Source organism: Serinus canaria, chromosome Z (assembly GCF_022539315.1).
Source record: "Serinus canaria isolate serCan28SL12 chromosome Z, serCan2020, whole genome shotgun sequence".
NCBI classification, from domain to species: Eukaryota; Metazoa; Chordata; class Aves; order Passeriformes; family Fringillidae; genus Serinus; species Serinus canaria.
In genome coordinates, this window is record NC_066343.1 from 31,629,868 (window position 1) to 31,654,994 (window position 25,127).

General features: G+C 37.0%; 2 protein-coding genes across 7 annotated transcripts in view; one reads left to right on the top strand and one right to left on the bottom strand.

The window, feature by feature from the left end:
- Positions 1-25,127, top strand: part of HOOK3 (hook microtubule tethering protein 3) — a 945,081-nt gene that overhangs the window by 829,012 nt on the left and 90,942 nt on the right. The gene's annotated exons all lie outside the window — the stretch shown is intronic.
- On the bottom strand, positions 658-24,981 carry RNF170 (ring finger protein 170). Of its 6 annotated transcripts, none has more exons than XM_030237071.2 (8): positions 24,904-24,981; positions 22,257-22,314; positions 15,422-15,565; positions 10,527-10,602; positions 9,111-9,219; positions 8,016-8,089; positions 6,024-6,128; positions 658-4,284 (listed from the first exon to the last, which is right to left on the bottom strand). In XM_030237071.2, exons 3-8 carry the CDS (start codon positions 15,556-15,558, stop codon positions 4,015-4,017), a joined length of 771 nt encoding a protein of 256 aa, XP_030092931.1. In that variant the 5' UTR covers positions 15,559-15,565; positions 22,257-22,314; positions 24,904-24,981; the 3' UTR covers positions 658-4,014. The 6 variants fall into 6 exon arrangements, with proteins under 6 accessions (XP_030092931.1, XP_030092930.1, XP_050843014.1 ...); XM_030237070.2 differs by having other exon boundaries at positions 24,888-24,967; XM_050987057.1 differs by lacking the exon at positions 24,904-24,981 and adding an exon at positions 24,781-24,799.

Here is a 25,127-nt window from a genome sequence, read left to right on the forward strand (position 1 = left end):
GGCTCCTGGAGATGAGCACAACACAGCACAAATGCAGGGATGAGGCTGAGAAGTGGGCATGGATTGTAAGAGGGGATTGAGACCACCACAGATCCCCAAAGCCATCCCCAGCCCATTTCCAGAAAAGTCTAGAGGAAAAGTCTAAGCACAGGGTTACTAATTTGCATAGAAAGTGAGAAACTTATCTCCATGATGGGGAGATTTATTTATAAAAGGTATTTCAACCAAGCCCACATGTGTGGACATCCCCAGGACACCCCAGCTGGATCAATACTGGAGCTAGGACTGGTGATCTCTCTTTCCCTCTCTCCTTTCTTCTCTTTCCCCCTCTTTAATTAATTTCTGTCTTTCTCTCTCTCCTTTCACCTTACCCCTCTGTTCAAAACCCACTGCCAAGTGTTCATAGAGGAGATAAGATCCTAACTTATACTAATTTCCATGCCTAGTATGTAATTTACTAATAGAACTTTGTAAGTTTTTGTGGACCCTGTGACTTTTGTAATTCTTTTTGACCATGGGCACCTACAAATCTTGAGTACACCCTTCCCCTCAAGGGTGGGATGCCACACATACAACTTTAATGCATGGAAGTGGAAAAAGGGGAAATAAAACAATATTGCATCCAGATAGTCAATAAAATAAAATAATCCAAGAGAATCTCTTTAACAGCAATTTATTATCATTAAAAGTAACAATAAGTAGTTTTAAATTCTTTTGTCTTAAAAATCTAGTGTAACATACTGCTACAGTTATATGAAACTTACGGCAAAATTGTATCCCCAAGCCACACTGTTGTGCCTGATCCTCACAGACATCAATGGTGTGGCACACAAACAGCACAGAAATGGATCGCTCTATACAGCGATGATCATTAGGCCTCAAGATGCTACACGTTATTTTGTAAGAGCTATTAAGTATAATTTTTGTTTTCCTCTTTGTTAATATTGCTAGAACAATCAAATATTTCCCATAGCTTTTGGTGCCCATGTGATCTTTTAAGAACTGTGTTTTATCCCCATTCATCTTCCTGCTATAGTTTTCCTTTTTTAAATTTTCTCCCTTAGTGACACACCTGCCTCATCTCAGGAGACAAAACCACAGCGATGTTTGCAGTCTCTCTGCACACAGCATCACATATTTCCTTCACGTTCTGAAGCCAGTGTTCAGCCCGAACCCTTACCTTTCACACTGGTGCCAGAACAACTTGGCAGAACACAGTACAGGAATACTACATGCTCATATTTTAATCTCCAGCTTCTTGGGAGTTCTAGAGCTTAGGTTAAGCTCAAGCTAAGCACCCAAGATAGCTAACTTATAGCTATTTCAGATGTGTGGAAAGAAGCAGCGGCCAGACATTGCAGGACAGATGCATCTTTGCATTACACAAAAAGGCCTGAACAAGTCATAATACTGTTTATCATTGGCTTGCAGGACCAAAAAAGAATATCCACAGGCAAGTAAGCATATAGCTGAAAAGAACAGTTATAATTCTGTCAAGCATTTAATGTGCTGAATTTAAGATTACAATGTTACTCAATACTCAAAAGTAAGCACAAGCCTCTGAGTGAAACCCTTCTGGCTATCAGAAATGTACTGAAGAAAAAGAACATGGGGCAACTTCATATATTCTCTCAGATGTGGTTTGTGTATGATTTCAGATACACAGGATCCCCTTAGATGGGATAGGGAATTTCCCCATGAACTTCACAGTAGTGCATGGAATTGGGAAATTCAAAGAAAACCAATCAGTAAGCAGCGTCATGTGCATCTATATCCACTCTGGATTTAGAGAGTCATGGGAAAATTATAATCATAGGGTAAAAGCATGGATGAAGTACTAGATCAACAAATTCCATGAACAAACTCTAATTACAAGAGCAGTTCACACTCTTCTCTAAGCAGACCTAAAACTTAAACTCCAGAAGAAAAGATGGTGTTAAATTTACTCAATCAAAAAAGAATTTTTGGGGTTTGTTTTCAGCTAGATTTCTTGATAAAGAAAGCCCCAAAACCAAAAACAGTGCATACAGCAAAACTGTGAAATCCTGTCTTACGTAATATCCTAGACTACTATCTTTGCTTTGTAAATGCACCTAACAGCTTATGAATATCTCACTCTTACTCAATAACACCTTAAAGAGTTTTAACTGAGGTAGGCACTAAAACATCACCATACATTAGCAATGCCAGCACAAGGTGAAAAGCCCAACCAAGATGCTCAAGAATAGTTAGCTAGCATGTTCTTCCAAAAATGTAATTTTCTCTCTCGCTCTTTTCCTCCAAGCCTTACTTTACTTCCCTTTTTTCTTCTTGCCTATCTCTAACAAACAGCAAAAAGAAAAGTTTAGCTTTCCAGTTCATTTGTAAAATGTCCTTGGATTTCCAAAACTAAATTTTCAAATGAAGAATCTGTGAATTTAGTTTTAAATGAATGTCATTTAGAACACTGACACTGAAGGACAATCTGCACCCTCAATGACTGACACCTGAGATTTCAGCTCTATCATCTTCCTGCACATGCCTAAGTGCTAGAAGCTGTGGAAAGACACCTGCAAGGGGAAAACACAGAAGCGGTGAAAAGGTCCCTTTCATTTTAAGTCTCACCTATATATGTAAACACACAAAGAATCATCTATTAATTCACTGTCTTTCAAGTACTCAGGAAGTTAAACTGCAATTATCATTCCTCTAGCTAAAAAGTACAATGATCTGTCATATCCTGGACCTTTATAGTCACAACCACTGCTCAAAATGAAAGCATTTTCAAATTACTTGTACAGCTATGATAACCTATGCTCAAATTCAACCTTCCAAAAAAAAAAAAAAAAAAAATCAGCTTTAAGGATAACTAATACCCTGGTATTTTTGAAAACACTTTGAAGATTTTTTTATGGTCCTTTATCACAGACTATTTTTCAAGGTAATTCAGAACCTCTTCTATCGGTGTCCAAATCACACAACCAAACAACAAGAAAACTCCAACTGAAAATCACCCCAATATCTATATTGTTTAGTACACATATATTGCAGAATTTACATTTGGGTAAACAGCTACACTGTACACATACAAGTACATGTATATGTACTGTAAACATCCAGTTCTGACTTCTTTTTCTTCAACCACTATTTGGAATTTGAGTGTCCTCTCCAATTGGCAGAATGTTTTGATGCATATATGGAAATGCAAAGTTGCATTTCAGACATATTGCATTGACCCAAAGCAGCACAAAACCTCTGCTTCTAAGATATATGCTTACCAAATAAAAAAGTCTGAAGAGAAAAACCATGCTCTCACTCAAAAAATAGAGCACTAATGAGTGTGACATGCATAATACTGGTTTCTCGGTGTAGAGCAGATACTGAGTATGTATTCCCAAATATAAAAATAAAATGGTACAAATTGCATGCAACTGTACATAGTGCAGTTCAAGCAATACCAAGGTATTATCCTTATTTTTCTGAAGCAGGTGGACAACAGCAAACTGCAAGGTGATAATTGTAATGCAGTCCTTGGGTTTCTTCTTACACAGAGACAAAAAATGCAATTTTTATTTCAAAAAACTCTAGTCCACAACAGGGAGACAGCAAACAATTTAACCATGATAACTGTACTGTGAAGAATTTCTGAATTTTCTCACACATCTAGATTAAGCAAAGGGCTTATTGTTTGAAGTACTTTGCTAGAACTCCTTTTTCACAAACCACAACACACCAAAGAAAGTGTTTCCTGCTTTCATTACACACAGTTGTTCATCAGGTGGAAGTAGATGAAGGTGGTTTATTACAACACTATAAAACTAACCTCATCCTTATGAAGCATATGTAATGCACAAATTAAAGATTCCAGTTAAGCATCACCATATACTAACCCTTTATGTTTGTATAACATAACCAGCTAAGAAATTGTTACTACTGAAATCATACACAGGCACCTTGCTATATCATACTTACGTTATAGTTTTCTTTTTAAAACATTCCACAACTGACTCGGCTTTTAGGTCACTTTTGTCCACTTCACCTATTTAGACGCTGTGTTACCACTTCTCTGTACATGATAGAGATATATATCAGCAGCAGAAAAATGACAAAGAAATCATCTAAGAACCCCAGAATTCCAAACAGAGCTTCAGGAAGAAAATCCAGAGGTGAAGCCAGGTACAGCAAGGCTCCAATCAAGCAGAGGAATATCCTGATGCGAAACATCCAGAAGAGGCCCCCTACAGAAAACATCTCTCTGAAAGCATGTCGCAGTAAAGTGGGGAGATCCATAATTCTTTCCATAATCTATAAAGAAAGAATTTAAAAGTTAGTATTTTGCTTTAGCAACTCATCCACGCTAAACTGAAGTTTCTACTACTTCATTGCATCTTAGATTCTGTTAGTTTATAGGAATTAAAAAAAAATCCAGGAAAAGTTAATGAGTTTAGTTTTACCAGGTAGAAAGTCATTAGAATATATATGTTTTCAAGAAACAGTTAACCTGTGTTATTATTAACAATGAAAAGCACACACTTAATATACATCATGAGAAAATATACTGGCATCTATTATGAAGGAAAAGCAATGAATAATAGAGGAAAACAAATGACTGGGAAAGTGAGAAACAGCAAACAGGTTAACTGGAGTGAAATTTTGATCAGAATGTAAGACAAATCAGGACTGCAAGAAAAAACCTATCAGGTAAAGTAGAATAGGTTACAGGTTTTCAGAAAAACAATACCCCCTCTCCTGGTGAATAACCAGTGATTCACACAAGTTTACAAAGGATGGATGAAGCTTCAAAGTAAACTAAAGAACCTTTAAATGAATCCATTCCTGGCTCCTTTCCATTTTGCTACTATGATTCTGCCAGCTTAGCAAGAGACTGTTCAAAAGAAAATATTCAGGTTTTTGTTGTGACGAGTAGGGAGGGGTGAACTTTAAAACTTTTTTATACTGGCTCCCTTCAATGGTACACAGTTTCTACACAGAGCTGTTAAACTCCATTAAAATGACTTAGTGAAATAGCTGAAAAAGTTTTTGAGAAAGAAATTTTGTATATGGTAACACTGTGTATAAATCAAAGACAATTTATCTAGTCTAATTGGGGCATTAGTGCAGATTTCTGGGATGACCTCAGACAGGTTACTGGGAACTAGACACAGCTAGCAGAGAGGTCTAATGCAGCCTGAAACACAGTTTCAACCTCTTCTGGACAAAACCCATACATTTTGTGGTTCAGAAAAATACTCCTCCCTCTTCTGTCTCTTTGTACTGTACATTTTTCTTGCTAATGTCTTTTTGCTATATCCAAATCCCATTACAAATGAAGACAAGCAGGGAGGTTTACTAGTATGCATGTGTGTGCATTTCACCTTGTGAAACACAACACGCACACAGGAGATGGGTTCACAAGGCTGACTTTCTAACATCTGTAGAACTTTGACCACCCCTCTTAGCTATTTACAGAAGAAAAATTCTTTTTTTTCCTTCACTCAGAGAAGAGAAAAAAGACTGTAATATAAACTAGGGAAAAAACTAAATAATCAAGACAGTGTACAGCTGTCTGAGGAGAAAGGCACAGAGTAGAATTTCATATTCTTCTAATCAGTGTAAAAAGACCAATGAAGTGAATATTCTTCCTTGCATGTCATTTATTTCATTAAGTATTTTTACTGACTAATTATTGATTCTTTCAAAATAATGACTCATATCTAAAAACCAGCTTAACACATGCACACTTGAGAAAACTCAGTGTTTTATTAGATTCTCACTTATTATCAGACTTATTAGATTCTCACTTACAAGAAAAAAGTACGTTTCCATACATTTTATAAATGACAAATAAATAATTTTGGGTTTGGTCTAACCATTTCAACATGAGTTTCCTAAAGAAAAGTTGCCTAGGCCCTAACTATCAGGAAGAGAAAATCCATGTCCCAGGGATAAAAAATAAGAAGGAGAAAAAAAACAAAACTACAAAAAAATTGCTCTCAAACTCTCCTGACACCACTGACTTCCACCGAAATTTACCCAAAACTTACTGATCTGGGTTGTCCTGAAAATCTTCGATTGTAGTCATTAACATCTTGAAACACTTGGGCTGCACCCTGCTGATCTTCACCAAAGAGTGGTAAGAATAGTGTTACCTAGGCACAGCATGGAGATTATGTCACACATGCAAATGTAAAACAATCATCTTTAGTTAACTATATAGAAAAAAACCCTTTAGTTTAGTTGAATAATTGATAGGAGAATAACCTGAAAATTACTAGCATGGGTACTGCTATTAAATTTTAACTAATTATTTCCTTACAGCTCCTTACAGAATATTAAGTTTTAAAGAGATTGTTGAAAAAACCCCACAAAATAACCTTCCTTTTAAGAGAGGCTTCCTAAACACCTAAATGCTTAATGTTTCATAAGTGGGACAGATGATTTGGAGAACAAAGCTAATTTACCAAAAGAATTTAATTTTCTTTTCTAAACTGAAAATAGAATAAAGCAATCAATGAAGCCTTTCTTTTCCTGTTTTTAGGATTGCCTTGCATGACAACAAACATGCAGCAAAACTCATGGTTTTGCATATGGATCTTCATAGTGAGATGAACCAAGAAAAAGATAGAACCTTCAACTATTTTATATGCTCTGTTCTTGGGTTAACTTTCATGCAAACAGAGAAATAGGATATATGTGAATACGACCTCATGTATGTTATCTTTCTGCATAGGAGTTGCTGAAAACTTGAGACTTCTATTTGGAAGCAGTGTACAGGTAAAAAATGCAGATTATCATGGGAAACAGGGAAGGTATAATACTTTAAATTATTATAGCCTTCAGAAACTTCCTCTGTACCTGGCGACTAAATATAAATCTGTGTGGCAGTCACATTTAGAAATGAGAACATGAACACATCTACATTCAACTTCTGGTCCTGCCACAAACCTGTTGTATGACTCATGTTCATGGATACATCCTTCCCTTCACCATTTATAAACCAGGGTTAAAATGAATACATAACCATGCAAACAGTGCCACCTAATACACCTGTTACTCAGAGGAATATAAATGAAAATATATATAAGGAAAGACAACAAAGAAAATCACTCATTTTCCCCTTTTCCACCTTCCCCACCTATTATTTGTGTCTTTTTCTTCACTGGCTACACTCTAAACTTACTCATTCTTCTTCCAGTCATATCTATTTTTCTTTCCTTCAACTGTGTCCTTACAGTCATTTGTCCTGCTGATAAACACAATCAAAGCAGGATACAATGGAGGGGCAAGAGCATGAGTTACATAATTCATTAGAAGTTACTAGCTCTGTGCACTATTAGTTACTAGCTCTGTGCACTACTACTACTAGTTTGTGCACTATTAAAATAAACCACGACACTTGGTTAAAACATACACTATCAGACTCAGAGATCCTAAGCCTTAATGAGTTGCAGGAACATATTTCAAACTGACAATGTAAGTAAGTTGCGTAGGAAGCAAGTTAATGCTTGCTCTACAAAGATTAAATTAATAATACATACAAGTTAAAAATAAGACCAAAATAAGAAATTGACATGGATAGGTCTTTTGGTAGGGACAGAGGGAAGAGGGAGCGTATTTCTCAGGAACCAGTAGTGTGCTGCTACTGGCAGTCTGCCACAACAGCCAAGCCTTTCAGATGTAAATTCTGGTAAAAGAAGTTAATTACATCCTCAACAGAAAGCATGCAAGGATCATAGCTAAAATCTCACAATTTGCTGTTTTCATATCCTCTTTACAGAAAAACAGCTGAGTTATCAGCGCAGTTCACTTATGTTTGAGTTGCAGAACTATCTGAATTTTTGGAGCCATTGGTCAAAGCAAGAAGTTTGGAAAACCTGAATGTCCACCATTCCTGTCTTACGTTTCCCTCTGTATTTTTTCAGTTTCTCAGACTTCTTTATCTGCCAGCCTCACTATTGCAGCTCACATGTAAGTGCCTTGTGGCAGGCTATCCTAGACAGCCAAACTGACAGGTCCTTGGTGATTCAAAATATTACCGTCTGTCTGCAGATCGGACAGCGGATGGCACCCAGCCATGAGCCATACCTCCAGTAGGCAATAATGCAGGAACCTGGTGAAAGTAAGGTACACACACATTTAAAGTCCTGAGACGAAAAATGCATCGCCTGAAATAATACGTTACACGGCAAGGGAAACAACAGAAAGTGTATATAAGCAGTTAGGTTAAATCTACAGTTTCTGATGTAATTTTGTGTACAGCATTCACTGAAGATACCAAGAAGTAACATCTTCAAATTCAATGCTATTAATGAGAAAAATCCTGAATAGGTTTAACTGAATCAGCAATTTTAAAACATTATTTCCTGGAAACACAAGAAATTTTTAATCATTAAGTAAAGAAGCAAGTAATAAAAATTTTTGCCAGTTTAAAATGTAAAAGGCACAAAAATGTCATGAGATGTAAAATTTATCCTAAAAACTTGGCTTTATCATCATCAGTTTCAACAGATGAAGACAAACATAAAAATTTAATATTTTACCTGTTTTCTAAACTTGCTTGTTTTTTCATTTAAACAACAGAGGATGGTATACACTATACACTTCAAAAAACTAGATGAATGCAGTGGAAGAATTTTACTATGAACTTGAAGAAGAAGCAGCAAAATGCTACATAGGGTATCAGTATATAAATGTAGTCTCAAAAAACCCACAAAACCAAACACTTTAATCAACTGTGCACTTACTTATAATTCTGCAGAACTTCTAAGAAAACATATTTTGTGAAATAAAGAATATTTTATTCTTTCTAAAACAGTTTTTTTTTGAATGGTACCTTCCCAAATGTTCTTCAACATCTTCAGTTTTTTACTAAACTGAAAACAAATTATATTTGACATTTTAAAATTAAACAGTTTCATTCCAGATAGCATAAAAAACAGTTTAGCTCACAGTTAAAGTGAGCGTTTATTCCTAAATGTATTTTCTTGACTATCTATAAAAAATTATTTATTTTGCAGATGCAATGATAAATAGCCAAAATCAAACAAAGCTTTGAATTAGGATATCCAAGCTAGTGCCAAAAGTTTGTATTTCTGTTCTTGTTTTCGGGGCTAGGAGCTTTTTTTGCTTACCACAGAAGAGATGTCCACAGTTTGTTTCTATAGGGAATGTAGCCTGTTGCAAACAGACTGGACACGACATATCTGTATAGAAGCGATGCCGATCACCAGCAGAAGCATCCTGTTGGAACAGCAGGAAAACACAAAGTGTTGGAGATACTATTTTATATAAGTCTACTGAGTTCTAAAAAATAATAAATTGGTATTCATTCACTATAAGTCAAACTGTCAAACACAGAACTATGTGAAATGAGAAATAAATTTAAATGTAAAAATTAAACATACTTAAATGCATTGATTCAAAGAGCAAGTTCTTGTGACAGGACCATTATTTTCCTTTCATCTGTTAAGTAAGCGTGTGCTTCAAACCAGCTAAAGACCACAAAGAAAGAACCTCCTTGGTCCTTCACACTGAGTCAGATTAAACACGCTGGAGCATGAATAACAAACTTAGATCTATACTGTTACTTCATTATCCTGAGCAGTTCTGTCCAGAGCCAGGTAACTGAATTGTATTGCTTACCAGTTGCAGCATTTAGTGTTTCCAAGCCCAAACACAGATATCAGCTCGTATATGTCACCGTCATGAAACAGTTTTTCTCCCCGTTTTGCCATATTTGTCTTCCACATAAATAAGCACTGTTGTCATTTCAAGAAGTATCATGATGAAAAACTGTTTGTCAATATTTTCCTAAAGTATGGCCTGGACTCTACCTGTTCAATCTGGATGCAGAATCATTGAATGGTCTGAGCTGGAAGGGCCTTTAAAGATCACTTCCAACAGTCAGTTCCAACTGTCCTGCCATAGGTAGGGACACCTTCCACTAGACCAGGCTGCTCAGAGCCCCATCTAACCTTGCCTTGAACATTTCCAGGGATGGGGCATCCATAACTCCTCTGGGCAGCCTGTTCCCAGTGCCTCACCATCCTCACAGAAAAGAATTTCTTCTTTACATCCCATCTCAACATGTTTTTTTTCAGTTTAAAACCCCTACTCTCTAAAGGCTAAAAAGTTCCTCTCTGTCATTCTGTCGCCTGGCTCCTGTTGCTGTGCCATTGTTCTGCTACACACTACTTATCAGTCTAAACATCTACCCCTGTCCTGTCTCAGCAAACTGTACTCCAGATTTCCTTTTCTTTAGCCTAAAGTTCCAAGGAACATTCCAGGAAGCACAGAGCATAACCTAACATACTCCACCTTGTGGCAAAAACTTCTTTGAAAAAGGAACCAGCCAAAATTTAGTTTTAATTACTTAATGCATCCATTTAAAAAGGCTACATTATCCCATTACTTGATGGATTTCAAGGATGCCTCTGTACAGTAAATAAGTGCCTATAACTTTCAAGATCATCTTCTTCCAGAACCTCAGAGAAGCCTGCAGTACCCCACATCAGAGAGCTGAATGATGCCAACACTTTGTACAGCACCTGATCAGTTTGAAGCTGCTGACGAAGAGCTCGCACTAGCTCTTGATTTTCTGGGTGTATGTTCTGATGTTCATTTCTGTGAAAGGAAATACAAGCAATAAAAGCCCTGTGATCCAACACTGAAAAATAACTCAATGAAACTTGAACAAAGGGCAAAAAAACCATTATTTCCTGCTACAAAGGATTTTAAAGGAAGTACACAAATAATTAAGGAAACAGGAATTTATTCTGGATCCTAAAGTTACTTTGGATACTTAAAGCTGTACAGTAGCAGGATTTTTCAGAGACTCCACAACCAATCATTAAATCATGTTAAAACTAGATTTCAATCTGAGAAAAAATTAAGCCTTGAACCTACAAAAAATGAAGTTGCTTGAAAGCTTTTTAATTAAAGATGCAGAAATATTTTTCCTTTTTGTCTCCACTGCTACTTTCTTATTTGTTGGTCTATTCAACAAATCACCCAATAAATTACCAGTTTTTCACTCAATGCCTAAATCATAGAGTTTAAACCTCCTAATTACTTCAACTTTATCTGCTACATGACATTTGCATAAGAAAGAGTAGACAAACTTACATTTAGAATATTGAATTTATGTAACTATCAGCAGACTGGATATAAAAAGAAACCACTCCTTTAAAATCACTCTTTTTTAAAAAAAGAAAGATTCTACAGGCAAGCAAACTACAGGTTAGATATGTCAAGAGGAATCATTGGAAAGGACCATGCTGAAGAAAGAAGGATGGATATATTACAAATTTGAAATTAAAAAGCATAATGGAATGGAATAGAAATTAAAAATGTGCTGAGAACAATCAGAGGTGTTGAGTTACAATATATATGAGTCAACTGCATATGAATTTTTATGCTTTATTAATTCATATGGATTTCAATGATTATATATTCTGCTCAGCACTCAGCTGGATTCTGTTCTCCAAGTTGAGCTAAATGCATAGAAACATATAGAGAAGTTGGAGAAAGTTCAGAAGATAATAAGAACTACTGCCCACATTTTTTATACATTTAAGACTTAAAAAATGTCAGTCCATATAGAAGACTGTTCATGGAGTGAAAAGGGACAGGATAAGTCCTTCATTCTATAAATATAAGCAATTATTTCCCACAGTTATCTAAGGCTTGTGGAAACACATTTCTAACCACATAATGCACAAAATCAGACAAGATTACCTCCTTGGCTATTTTGATCCATCCCTGACTAAAAGATAAATCAAAAAACAGGTAGCAATGCTTCCAGGGATATTGATGTAAGCTGATCCTCTGTCAGACATGAGGGCTGGACTGGCTGAATTTTCAGGACATTTTCTGGTTGCAGTTATATTATATAATTTCCTCAATGGCTCTAGAAGCTTCTGCAATATTTTCATTCTGTTAATGCGGGCAATAGTATTTGAGCATTATTGCTCAAATGCTTATTGCATTATTGCAAAAATGTTTAAAGAGAAATAGACAAATCCCACATGTTATATGTATAGAAGTATTTTTCTGTTTAGATGCTACAAAACTAATGTACTTCACATATTCAGTTTGCCAGAATATCTGATATATATTGAAGTCCAATTTGATTCACATACAAGCGCAAGGTGTGAAGTGTAAGACAGTTTATTCTGATTCCTCCATAAATAACTAAATTAGCAGTAGCAAATTTGCTACAGCAAGTGTTCATTTATATGACCTTACCCTGGTGTAACATACATGCTGAAATTATGAGAGCATTTGCAGAGCTGCAGGGGTACAGCATGTACATCACTTATGCATAAGATGGTGATGTAGCAGAAAACTATGCAATGTTCAGGAAGGGACAAGCAGAGCTCAAGACATACCAAATTCGTAACTTCTGTCATGCAATTAATGTAAGATAACTGAAATAAATTAAAACCAATATGGTGCCACGTCATTAAAAGTGTTATCAAACACAAGCAAGAAAGAAATAAAGTTGGATGCAAAGGCCTTTGACTTCCCTATTTCTGACTGCTAGCATGCCAAAACTTGAGGAAAAAGGTCCCATGGTGTGGAAAGATTGTATTATGTATCACAGAGGGCCCCACTAAACTATTATTATTGGAAGGAAGAAGACTCATTCAGTGTGCAGTCTCACACAAGGAAACTGAGGGACAGTACTTAAGGGGACTGGTGCATCACTGTGCAGTGGTGGACACTGTTAATTTCCAAGGACTAAGATCTCACTTCTGCTGAAAATAGTGACTTGATCTTATAATCAAACCATATGATGGATAGAAAAATTAGATTAAAAAATTGAAACCTGTAGACCCATAAGCATGGGACAATTAAGTCATCTAGGGCGAATCCTATGTAGGGAATTAAAGGATCAGGCTTCCTTTAATTTGCTGAATACACTGAATTTTCACAATCTCATTGGTAATGTGACAACCTACTCACCAGCTTAAAAGATGATGGAAAAAATCTGGCTTCATTTTATCAAAATTTATAACTCAAAAGCATACAGGCTCTACAAAAGTATCATATAGTGCCTGAACTACACATCTGCAACTTGTTACAAATGTTAATTATGGCTTGTAAGTTTCTCCGCCAGAAGCATGAATGAAGCCTTGATGTGATGCTTCATTGAGCTCTTTCACCTGGAAACAAGTACAACAATTGTATCCCTTAACAGTTCTCTCTATATTCTGCTTCTGCCCCCTAAAATCTACTGCAACACATAGTCCTTGTTGCTCATTTCCTTTTTGATTCAGCTTCTGCAACTATTCATCACCTTGTAAGCTTTCTTTCCTGTATACTTACCCGTGACCTGTTCCTACCCAATAAAATATTTCAGTTCTGTTGATACAGAAGCATGAAAGACAAAGAAAAAAACTGGGGTAATGAACACCATATAAGCAACACAAAGGCCACTGCACTGTCTAAGGTAACTAGAGAAGAAAAAGAAAATACTCTTTTTCTTCCTCACTTCCCCATCTATGCTAAATAAATTAAAAGTGCTATAATTTTTGTACTGCACAGATGTTGTAGCATACTATGCAGATTTTGAGGGCAACAATACAAAGGAAATAGATGAAGAATGCTGCAGAATACAATTTCAAAAGATAGCAGAAAGCAGAGCAGGGAGCTAAGAGGATACTGGTAAGACTTTCAGTCGTCAGTCACAGAATCACAGTCACAGAATGTGCTAAGTTGGAAGGGACCCATCAGGATCACTGAGTTCAACTCCTGGTTGTACATGGACACCTCAAGACACATATGGCTGAGAGTATTGCCCAAACACATCTTCTATTCTATCAGGCTGGTGCTGTGACTTCTCTGGGGAGCCTGCTCAACCATCTTCTGGGTGAAAAACTTTTTTCTGGTATCTTAACCTAAATCTCCTCTGATTCAGCTTCACGTGTTTCCTCAAGTCCTGTCACTGGTCACAAACCACAGAACGGAGATCTCCAAAGTCTGGAAGCTTTGTGTTCTCAGTTTGTTTGCCCCTCCAGAAAATAAACCATCAAGGCATGTAACAAGATTCAATCTTTTTACCTACCTCATTACACTGCAGAGGCAGTCAATAACTAGCCTTACCTTCCTCCCTAAGTAAGTCTTCATAATTGAAGCATCATCTCCCTGAACTTAATTCTGACTGAACTCCTGCTTCTCTTGTCAGCTGCTGACCCTTGTTCCACTCACTGTTTTTTTAATACTTCTTACTTGCCTTTCTAGAGTTCAAAAATAAAGTATTAACTTTTAAACGAAACACTTAAAATTCAAGTCACAACTGCCAAAAATGTCAATATGAAGGACAGAGAAATCATAACAGAGCAGATAAAAAAGAGACATTATTAAAGCAATCTGAGTAACTGAAACAGCTTCGGGGAAAAAAAAGGCAAGGTGAAAGGAATGCCTTTCTTAAGATTCCTTTGTGATGTCCTGGTCCTGAACAGCAACACTGCCTAGCAGTCCAACCAAGTTTTTCCACCTATAGCTTATTTAGTAGCTTGCTCTCAAGTAACTCTACCTCAGCAATATTTCTCATGTGGACATAGTGTCTTCAAGTTCCATGATGTCATTGTGTCACTAAAACTGACTTCCCTTAGTTTTGAAAACTGTTCTGTGTTCAGAGGTTTAGACACATCAATAAAATAAAATAAAATAAAATAAAATAAAATAAAATAAAATAAAATAAAATAAAATAAAATAAAATAAAATAAAATAAAATAAATAAAATAAAATAAATAAAATAAAATAAAATAAAATAAAATAAAATAAAATAAAATAAAATAAAATAAAATAAAATAAAATAAAATAAAATAAAATAAAATAGCCAATCTGAAGCTCAGACTCATTTTCCCAAAACACATAGGCTAAAATTTTTGTTAGGATGCAAAGAAAAACTCTGAAATAAAAATAAGCTTTGATGACTTGATCATTAAAGTAACTGAATTCCGAACTTAACATTTTCCTGTATGGAATGCACATTGCAGTCCACCGTTGTACAGCATACTCATTTGAAAAAAAAAATCAGTCAATTATTTGGATTTGGGTTGTTGTTTGTTTTCTTGGAAGGAGACTTCAGCTAGAACATACATTGGAGGAACATATTAAATTTTAATCTTGGAGTTGTTGACAAATCTGTACTTTTTAACCAAATACAACACAGCAGCCATATAGACTGTGAATTTAATAATTCTCAATCTTAATGAGTGATGAACACTACTCAGTGTTTGATTATCAGAAGATATGGAAGAGTTAAATTCCACTTTTGATTTTAGCTGTACCAAGCAATTAGTTAAACATAGTAAGCAAACAAACAACCACTTCCTGTCATGAAAATCACAGTTTTTACATACCAATGCACAAAATTGTCAAGAAAGTTAGAGTTTTTATAAAAAATGAATAATTCCTCTCAACACATTCTCACCTTAAAAGCGTATATACCAGAGCAGCAATGAAAGTGAAACTGAGCACAACTGCCACCAGTACCTGGTCACTTACTCCTTCTATAACTGAATCATTATCTAGCTTCAAACTCTGAACTTCTGCTTGGTGACTGGCCATCACAGCACTAAAATGCAAGAAGAAATAGATATATACACATATATTAAAACATATGTGCACAGACATTTTAAACACAGTTACAAACAATATGTAAACAGAATAGTCATTGTTGGGAGAAAAGAGTGGTACAAAAAGAAGGAATGTATCCATTTTTAATAAACACTGAGTTTGCAGTAGCAAATCTTATATGAAAGTGTTAGGATTTAAAGATTTAAAAAAAAAAATTAGTCAGAGAGTTTACCTTGAAATCTTTATAAGATAAATTGCACAGGAATAAGTCATTCCTGAGCTGGCCATATTCTAAGGACTGTCTATTGAAAAAAAATTTAAATTACTCTGCATTATCAAGAATTTTAGGTATTATGCACCACATCATTCCTGGTAGGCTAAGCCAACACAGAAAGTTAACTTTTACCATTTACATGAATGAAGAAACAAGGTCATTCTGTTTTTAGTGTTAAATGCTCATTTCCATACACAAAAATCATCCAATACATTTTAAACTTCATTTCCGTTTTCTGTGCATCACCAACCTTTAGCTGGTAACATGGAGAAAACTTGAAAGAAAAATAGCATTATCAAGCTTCCTTAGTTAGACTCACTTTTTTATATTTGTTTCACATTTGTAGCCATCAGGGACTAAGGCTAACATTTATTAACCTACAGCACTAACCCACAGCTGGAGACATGGGAAATAAAATAGTTTCCAACCCGCTGCTGAAGTATTGCTGTTGCAATCAGGAAGTGAAATGAACTATGGCTATGAATATTACAAAATCAGAACGGTGACGCTAACTCTGTGAAATGACATGAAAAGTCATACTGAAGCTCTGTCCCAACACAATTGAAGTATTTTCCTAGAAGCTGACATAAAATCACAGTATTGGTTTCTGAAGGCAGGTAAGACTGGTATCTTTTTCTCTGTTTCCTAGTCCAAGGAAGACTGGGAGCTGCAAGCTTTCATCAGTGTTTCACTACACTTCACAGCTCATGTGTAATTTTTAATTTAAACCACACTGTCTAGAAAATATTACCAAACACCCTCTGGCCCTGAACTGATTGCAAAACTGAAATGGAGTACAAGTCATCAGGATTTTAGTGGATACCTGTAATGATTACCCTGGCAAAATTTAAGCATGTCAGCCTATTGCTAATAAAAAAGTGTAATCTTTTCCCTCAGACAGCTATTCTCACCCTCCACATTTTTTCTAGTATAAGCAGTGGAGCTTTTTTCCAGCTTCCTTACGTTTGTGGGAGCTGCCTTCTGTAGCAGGAACACAAGAGAAGTTGATACATTCTAAGAGTATTGTTAAGAAGTGCAAGTGGTATAATTAAGTACCATAAAAGCAGAGCAAACTTGTGGAGAGCAAGGAAAGATTTCATTATTTGTTGTATTTTTGGGCTTTCACTGTGAAAACTAAAATGGAATAATGAAGCATAAATGAAGAGAAACAATAAACTAAATTATCCTAAGTGTGCCAATCTGAACTGAGACAATTATTTCTGTAAGTATAGTCAATTTTTTGCTAATTACAGCTTTCAACAAGCAACCGTGTCACAGTGTTTGGAAAGAGTAACTTCTTTCAAAGGTGGAACACCACTGACTCATAGAAAGGCATGTTTAAAGTAGGTCAATGTTTACACATATTTCATATACACTAATGAATAAAAGAACAGATCTTTGTGGAAAGGTCTTGCATAGGAACATGGGCCTACACAAGGAGTTAGAGCATTTCTCTGCATAGCTAGTTACACAATTACATTCCTACAGCTAAAGCCATGAGCTTAAGATGTTGTGAAATTTTTCAGAGCAGTGGTTCCCTGGTGCTGAGGATCTGGACTGGCAGGTGTGCTGTGATGCTTCCCTAGCTCAATATTACCTGCCTGTATACTTAAGTTGTTTGCATATCCCGTCCTGAAGAAGCTTCTCTTTCTTACACTAAATCATTCTGAGACAGCCATTTTTCACAACTGTGCATCTGATATCTTCAATTTCTATGTTTTTCCTCTTTAAGACTCATTATCAGTCAACAAATTTTTACTGTTTTTTCTGGGTTGACCACTCAGAACAAAATCAGAAGTAAATTCCAAGGAACTGGTATAATTCCCCTCTTGTTCCACATTAGTTCTGTTAGAATACACCAACATGCCAATGACAACTACATCCCATTAAGTATTACACAGGGTTTTGATTTTGGGTATTTTTTTTCAGAAATACCTATTGTGTCAGAGACATACAGATGATTTAACTGTACCTTTGGAAGGCAAGCACTTCTTACATTAACACCTGAACTTCCTCTGTCACTGCTTGTTTGATGCACTTTGAAAACAACACGAAGATTATCAATATCACACCAATTTAAATCAGTTTCCCTCAACAGCCTTCAAGATGTCTACTTCCCCTCTTTTCCCTCTCTGTATGCTCCTTGCAACAACACTTCAAATTCTTATCTGCCTACCATCAATAGTTCTCACTGCATCTGCTTGCCTTAATTTCTGCTCACTCACCTTTCTTGAAATACCAAACTAAGGTGCCAAAGTTAGCATCAGAACATGAAAACGAAATACACAGATCCTCACTTTCTCTTCCTTCTTGCACATAATGCCACTCATATCTACTTCAGCCCTCCATTTTGAAACACATATGACTTTCCCAATAACCTTTTTGACATAAGCATAGTGGACAAGAAAAATTATTGCAGTCTTTCTCTCTGCATAAATACCCTGAGACACTTTGTCTTCACTTATGTATCAATATTGCAAAGACTATACAGAGGGGGAGTGGAATCTGCCTCAGTCTCATTCCCAACTGCTTCTATCACTGAATTCTAGAGAAGACAAACTATCAATGCTTTATGTCCACGTTGTTCTTATTTTAATTTTTTTTTTTTTGCTGTTTCTGGACAGACAACAAGCACTGTGTATATTTTTCTTATTACTTCCAACAATTTATCTCAATAAGATCATTGCACAGGAGAGCTGACAAGACCTGTGTAGACTACCTACCTGTGTAGGTACTACAAAACAGAAGGGTATCACTTCAAAAGAACCAATACATACTTTCTCTGAATTCATGTCTCAGTAGAGACAGTAACAATCTCCTCCTCCTATCTCTAAGACAGCATATTTAAAAAAGCAATGTCTACAAAGAAAACGTTAAAATACACTAATAGAAAAAATGTCTGACTGAAGGAGTAAGGAATTTGTGATTTCAAGGCTATCTTGAATGTTTTCAAACAAAATACCCAGAACTGGAGGCTTGCAGTTCATGTTTCTTCTAGTGCTTCTACAGCAGCCAAAGAGTGATCTGCAGTTGTTTGAATATATGATAGGCTAGATAAAGAAAAATAACTTCTAAGAAATCTCAACTCACAGTGCCTGTATTCAGCAATTGTTGCTCTTTCAGCTGGTGCAACTAAGAAGCAAGCTACAGGAGATTTAAATAATGTAATGAAGATTCAGTCTTTGGAGAGAGCCAGCCTTGATAAAGACCAAGCATGTGTCAGAGAAACCTTCCAGAACCAGACTTTATTACATATATCTAACCACTCCTAAAATAGTCACTGTTAATAATTTGCAATTCAAGAGTGAGTTAGTATGGCTCATACTAAATTCCATCCATTGATCCATTACATTTTTCCAGTTATGAAAAAATGACAGCATTTCATCAACGTTTTCCTCATATAATTATTTTCAGATCTGGATTCTACATCACAGGCTTTTCAGACATTAAATTACTTTAAAGGTTTTCTTTCTTTCTTTTCTGTTGGTTTATGTTGCCTTTCTAAAATTGCAAAGAAGGTTTGAATTATTTCTATTGCTCTGTTTCTATTCTTTAATACAATAAATTAATTCCTGTCTACACTAGCTCTGAGAAAAGTACCAACTGGTATTGGTACCAACTGGTATTTCAGGGGAAAAAAGGCAGTAATTGAAAATAGATTAAATTCTGATAAATTATTTTTTGGTTATACTTAAGACTTTTTCTCTTTTTAGTAATTTCACAAGGATGGCTTTCTTAAATGCAAGCATAACTCCACCCTATGAGAGGATGAAAACCAAGCAACATCTAATAATACTCACATCAAAACTGGAATTTATACAATTAACTTCAGAATTTTAAAAATATCAATTGCAACCTTTTGAAAACTAACAAAAATGCTGGGTCTTTTTCCTGTTTCAAAAACAGCACCACCAAAGCCCAAATCATAAATTCCAGGTTTATTTAATCTTCAGACTACTGGCACTTGCTTCAAGTAAAACAACACAGAAAAGGGGGAAAACGAAAAGGAGTTACTCCTCCATTCCATTTGGGCTAGGTAAGTTACAGCTTGACATTGCATCCCAGTAGACTGGGATCCAGTTTGTTTCCAGGAGGGTTCTTGATGGCTAGAGAATATAAACAACCTCAGAGTAAATTGTCCACAAAAAGTTTTGCAATAGAAAGGAATGCAAATTACTGTTTGTAAAATCATACAGTTTAATTTGTAAATCTGTCAGTAACTAATCATCTGTACAGAAAATCACCTTGTTTATTACCAGTTTTTCTCAGAGTGATCACTGACAGAAGGTAACACTAATTTTTTTTTTTTTACATTTCAAATAAGAGTCTACAGACCTTTTTAAAGTTACATTTTCCCCTCTGTGGCTATGTATGAACAATGCATGCAGATTTAACCCCCCCCCCCCCAAAAAAAAGAGAACTATAATGAGCAATACTGCCAGTACAATAGCTTTTATTCTTGGCAATTCATACAGAAGGCATTGAAGTGTGAGGGAATGAAGACATACACTAGTGTGGATGTATTATTTCTTAATTTTTCAGATCTGAAAATATTATTAGGACTTTCAATGTTCAACATAAAGCACAACTACAACAATACCCTATGCCATGACTCATAAAGACATGAAAAACAATCCAATCTTTACCATGATATGTTAAACAGATGTCAGCTATCCAAAGCCAGAACTTTTCCTATAGTTTTCTGAAGTATTTGAGCTTTTCTGAGTTTATCAGGGAAGTGCCATATGATAATATACTCTTAAAACCACAAAGATTTTTAGGACCTACTACCAAGGAATGTGGAAGCACAATGAAAAAGAATTAAGAGGATCTCTTGATGTCTGAGAAGATAAAAATAAGATAACACACAAACAATACTGATGTGAAATACAAGTTATTTACCTTATTGTAGTGACTTTGCAAGCATTGTACAATTTGCTCCACATCTGAAAGGTAATTTGGATAATAATGTGTTCTTTATGGAATGGGCTGTGAGTGAACTGGATGAGAAAAATGGAGTTTTGGGTTTTCATTTATTTCAGTTTTGAGTGTTTTTCTCTTGATGCAGTACAGACACCATTAGTTCTTGAAAATATTATAAGTTAATCGTAAAGTGATAGTGGGCCGGCATGCAAGGCAGAACATGCAATTCCTTTTGCCAGCTGCCTTTTATTAGCGAAAGCATCATCCCCACCCTTAAAAAAAGCTGCTTAATTTGTAGAGGTTGTGTGTTTTCGAGGATAAGCTAATTCATCTCCAACTAGTCAAAGACCACAAGTTATACTTTCTTAAGAACAAAAAGGCTTTAAACCCCTCAAAATTTTCTTCTACATAAGAGAAACAAACAAAAAATTGGTTTCATTTGTATAAAAAAGTTTTTAATAACATTGGCCTATTTTAGACAACATAACCCAACTTTTAGGCATTTAAGCATACTAAAATAGAGCATACTTATTCTGTAATCTACCCTCTGAACATCAGCTTATGTTGAAATATCTACAGGGAGAAATTTAGCACAATTTATTTAAGAGAAAAACAGGCAAAAATTCCCAAAATAAAGACAAACTCTTATATGTAGGGCAAAAATTGAGAACTGTCTCATCAGAAAGTATCTAATTACTTCCCGCTCCAGTATACTACCAGGTCATGGTCCTTCTCTGTCGTTGACAATGGGAGTTTGTGAATGAACTTGACTCAGCAAACTGAATCCCACAGTTATTTATGTACTCTTTCTGTAAGAGTCCAAAGATATGCCCAGACTGCATTCAGAAACAATTAACAACAGCAGGCTTTGAAGAAGCAGTGTAGGCAAATATAACTTTCTAGAACAGAAATAATGGAAATGATTGATGGTGTACTTAGAAAAAGTGTTTCTGAGGAAAGAGGATTTATTAGTATTTCATTTTTGTGAGCACAGTCTTACTTGTATAAAGTACCAACAAAAATCTCTAGTACTAAGTATCTGCCTACATTATAAAAATCAGTGGGAGAAAATGCAAAGGGCACATATACTAACGGAAATTTTAAAAAATCTAATATAGCAACATATAAATTGATGAGATATATTCTGTGACGAGGCTGTTAGAATTTTGCTGCAGTCTGTAATGCATCATTATTATGAGTTTGCATCAACTTTGGATTTACAAATCAGTTCAGCTGGTACAAGAAATACAGCAAAAGTCAGGTGTATAATATTCAGTTATATGCTCACCATGAACCACCTTTGCTTTCAGGATTGTACGGACTACATTCAAGTGTATGCTTGGGTACAAGCATACATGCAAGTGTATCCATTTGCAAAAGAGAATGGAAAAGGCCTGAACAGTCTTGCCAAGAGAGAGAAGAGGGCAATTTCAGTAGCCAAACAAAGATTTTGTTGAGTATACGTTATGAACTGACAAACTGAGGCACTTGCCTGATAAAGCAGGTTTCTGCAGGGTCTGAGGTCAGCAGTCTCTGAGGCACATTTTTTCCTAAAGAGAAAAAAAAAAAAGAAGAAAAAAGAAAGTAGATATTCTACTTTTGCTGGTGGAATCATGCTTTGCAAATTAAAAGTAATGCAGCTGCAACAGGTGCAAGGCTGTGAGGGAAAATAAACCAAAATTAATATATCATTCTACTGGGGAAAAAAAAAATCTCTAATAATTTTTCTCCTGAGTCCAAAACCACAAGGATGGCTTGAAGCAAGAAGACAAATTCAATGGCCTGTCTGTTCTGAATATCTGCCTCGGTGATGTATGACTTGTGTAAAACAACTCCCAACAAAGTTTTCCACCACTTCGTAAGGCAAAAACATACTGAAATGTATAGAGTTCTAAACAAACCAGAGGGTGGAACTGAATTCATATGCAGATAGGAGCATGAGAAAGAGCCTGTTAATGTCTTCAGCTTGGATACCTGACTTCAGGCAGGAAGAAAGAGAAAATATTGTCACTTCATTATAATAATGTTTACTGGAATATGGTAGTACTTCAGCTAAGCATGAGGAGGTTTCAGATCTCTCTTAGGAAAAGTGCCCAAGAATTCCTTGCTGTAGAAAGTGCTACCTCCATATACAACCTCATATCTAAAATAGACAGCAAGGCAAAAAAAAAAGCAATACTGTATTTGTTTGTGTCAACAAAATACAAGCTACACCTCATGACAACAGGCAAAGCAGAGTGGGAAATGAGACACAGAGGAAGATATGATAGAAAACATTAAACCATGGAATGTACCAGTGAAAGCATTGTTTGTCAAAAATACCAAGGGTGCTGCTTAAAGCACACATTAAAGCTTGGAGTGGCAAGTTGGTAGTTGTGCAGTTTTCTAAGACTAAATTCATTCTGAAAGTGAAAGTTACCTTTAAATGAAGACAGATTTGATTTATAACCTATAGAGCAGATTATACAATGGGATCAGTAAGAAAGAACATTCCTGGGAAAACTTGAAAATTTTCATAGCTCCTAAAATACTCTTCAGTTCAAAAGAAACTCACATAAAGGTAGCACTCAGCTTTTGTCCATGTTACTAATTCATTAAATGGAAAAAGTCTGAGAAAACATGGAAAATAGTGACAGTTTCCGCAACTGTGACCATTCCTGTTTATACAACCCTCCACTGTTATCAGAGCTTTGTGCCTGCTACTCCATGTCGCTGCATGTCAGCCCCGTTGTTAACTGATAGGGAACTACAGAACTTATCACGATGCCACACACTCTCATTGCAAACTTCAAGAAGTCCAAAATCCAACACACTACTGAGAAGGAGTTGCTCAAACTCCTCAGATGACCCATTTGTGACATGATGGAGAGTTCCTCTGGCTGGGGCACAGCAAGGATGCAGGGGCACTCTGGCCGCAGACAGACTCCTTGTTTTTGAGATATAAAAATTAATTTAATCACCTGAAGAATCACACAGAACCAACTAGGCTGGAAAAACCACTGAGCTCATCAAGTCCAATCTAAAACTAAACACCTCCCTGTCAACCACACCATGACACCAAGTGTTATATCCAGTCTTCCCTTGAACACCCATTGGGATGGCGACTTCACCACCTCCCTGGGCAGCCCATTTAAACATCTAATCATCCTTCTTCCTAGTCACCACTTGCTACTAGTTCTAACCAAGTAACTTATAGACTCGTAGAATGCTATGAGATTAGAAAGAACCTTAAAGACCATCCAGTCCCAACATCCCCATGCCACAGACAGGGACACCTCTCACTACACCAGGTTGCTCAAGTCTTATCCAAACTGGCTTTTTACAGTGCCAGGGTTTGGGCATCCACAACCTCCTTGGACAACTTGTTCCAGCATCTCAACACCCCTGACAGTAAAAAACTTCTTCCTGCTACCTAGCCTAAATTTCCCCTAAGTTTAAACCCATTACTCCTTGTCACTACAGTTCCTAACAAAGAGTTAGGAACTCTTTGACTCTCTCTGACTTCCCTGCAGATCCCCTTCAGATACTGGTAGGTTGCCTGTTCATTAAATTTACAACAGCAGAGCTTTGTTGAAAGGAAGCTAACGTCGTTGTCTTCTCCAAAAACAGAGGAGAACGTCGTCAAGGCTGCTCCATGCACAAGCCAAGCCAAACTAAGACTATGATATGTCTGTGGGTGCAGGGTTATTTCCTACTCCAAAAGGAGGAAAACTTCCTAGGGGCTGCTCCTGTCACAAACAGAAGGAAGTCTGCGGGTGAAAGGTCATTTTTCTACTCCAAAAAGAGAGAAAAATCTCGCAGGGGCCACTCCACCCAGAACCCAAGCCACATTACACACCAACACTGATAACGCCTGTGGTACACCATCCTCACAAACCCCCGCTCCCAGCCCCGCCGGACACTCTCCTAACCAGCCTCTCCGCGACAAGACACACACACGGAGCCGGGGGAAGTATTTGCAGACCCCTCCTCCCCGAGGGCCCGGCGGCGTACGAGGCGCCTCAGTGGGCACGCACCGGAGGGGTTCGCGTCTCCCCGACCTTCCCCTGTCCCCCCTGACCGGCTATGAGGGGCGGACAGCCCAGCCCGGTCCGCTCCGGCCCCGCCCGTCCCCCCCCGGTACCTCTGCAGCCGCTCACCGCTGGCCTGGCGGCCCCGCCCCGTCCCCCCGACGGCGCCGGGTCGCGCCGCGTCCCGCGCCGCGTCCCCCGCCCCGCCCCGCCCCGCGGCCGCCGGGCGCAGGCGCGCGCGGCCGGTCCGTCAGGGCGCGGTGACGTGTCGGCGCCACCGCCCGGCCCGGGACGGGGCGGGGCGGGACCGGCGGTACCGACCCGGCCGCGGCCCTGCAGTCCCGCCATGTTCA

Coding starts and splice junctions, on each gene's coding strand:
- RNF170 (XM_030237071.2), bottom strand. CDS start 15,558: ATGGCCAGTCACCAAGCAGAAGTTCAGAGTTTGAAGCTAGATAATGAT. Junction 10,603..15,421: donor CTGGTATATACGCTTTTAAG/GTGAGAATGTGT, acceptor TTCCTTTCACAG/AAATGAACATCAGAACATAC. Junction 9,220..10,526: donor AGCAGCTTCAAACTGATCAG/GTGCTGTACAAA, acceptor CTGTTCCAACAG/GATGCTTCTGCTGGTGATCG.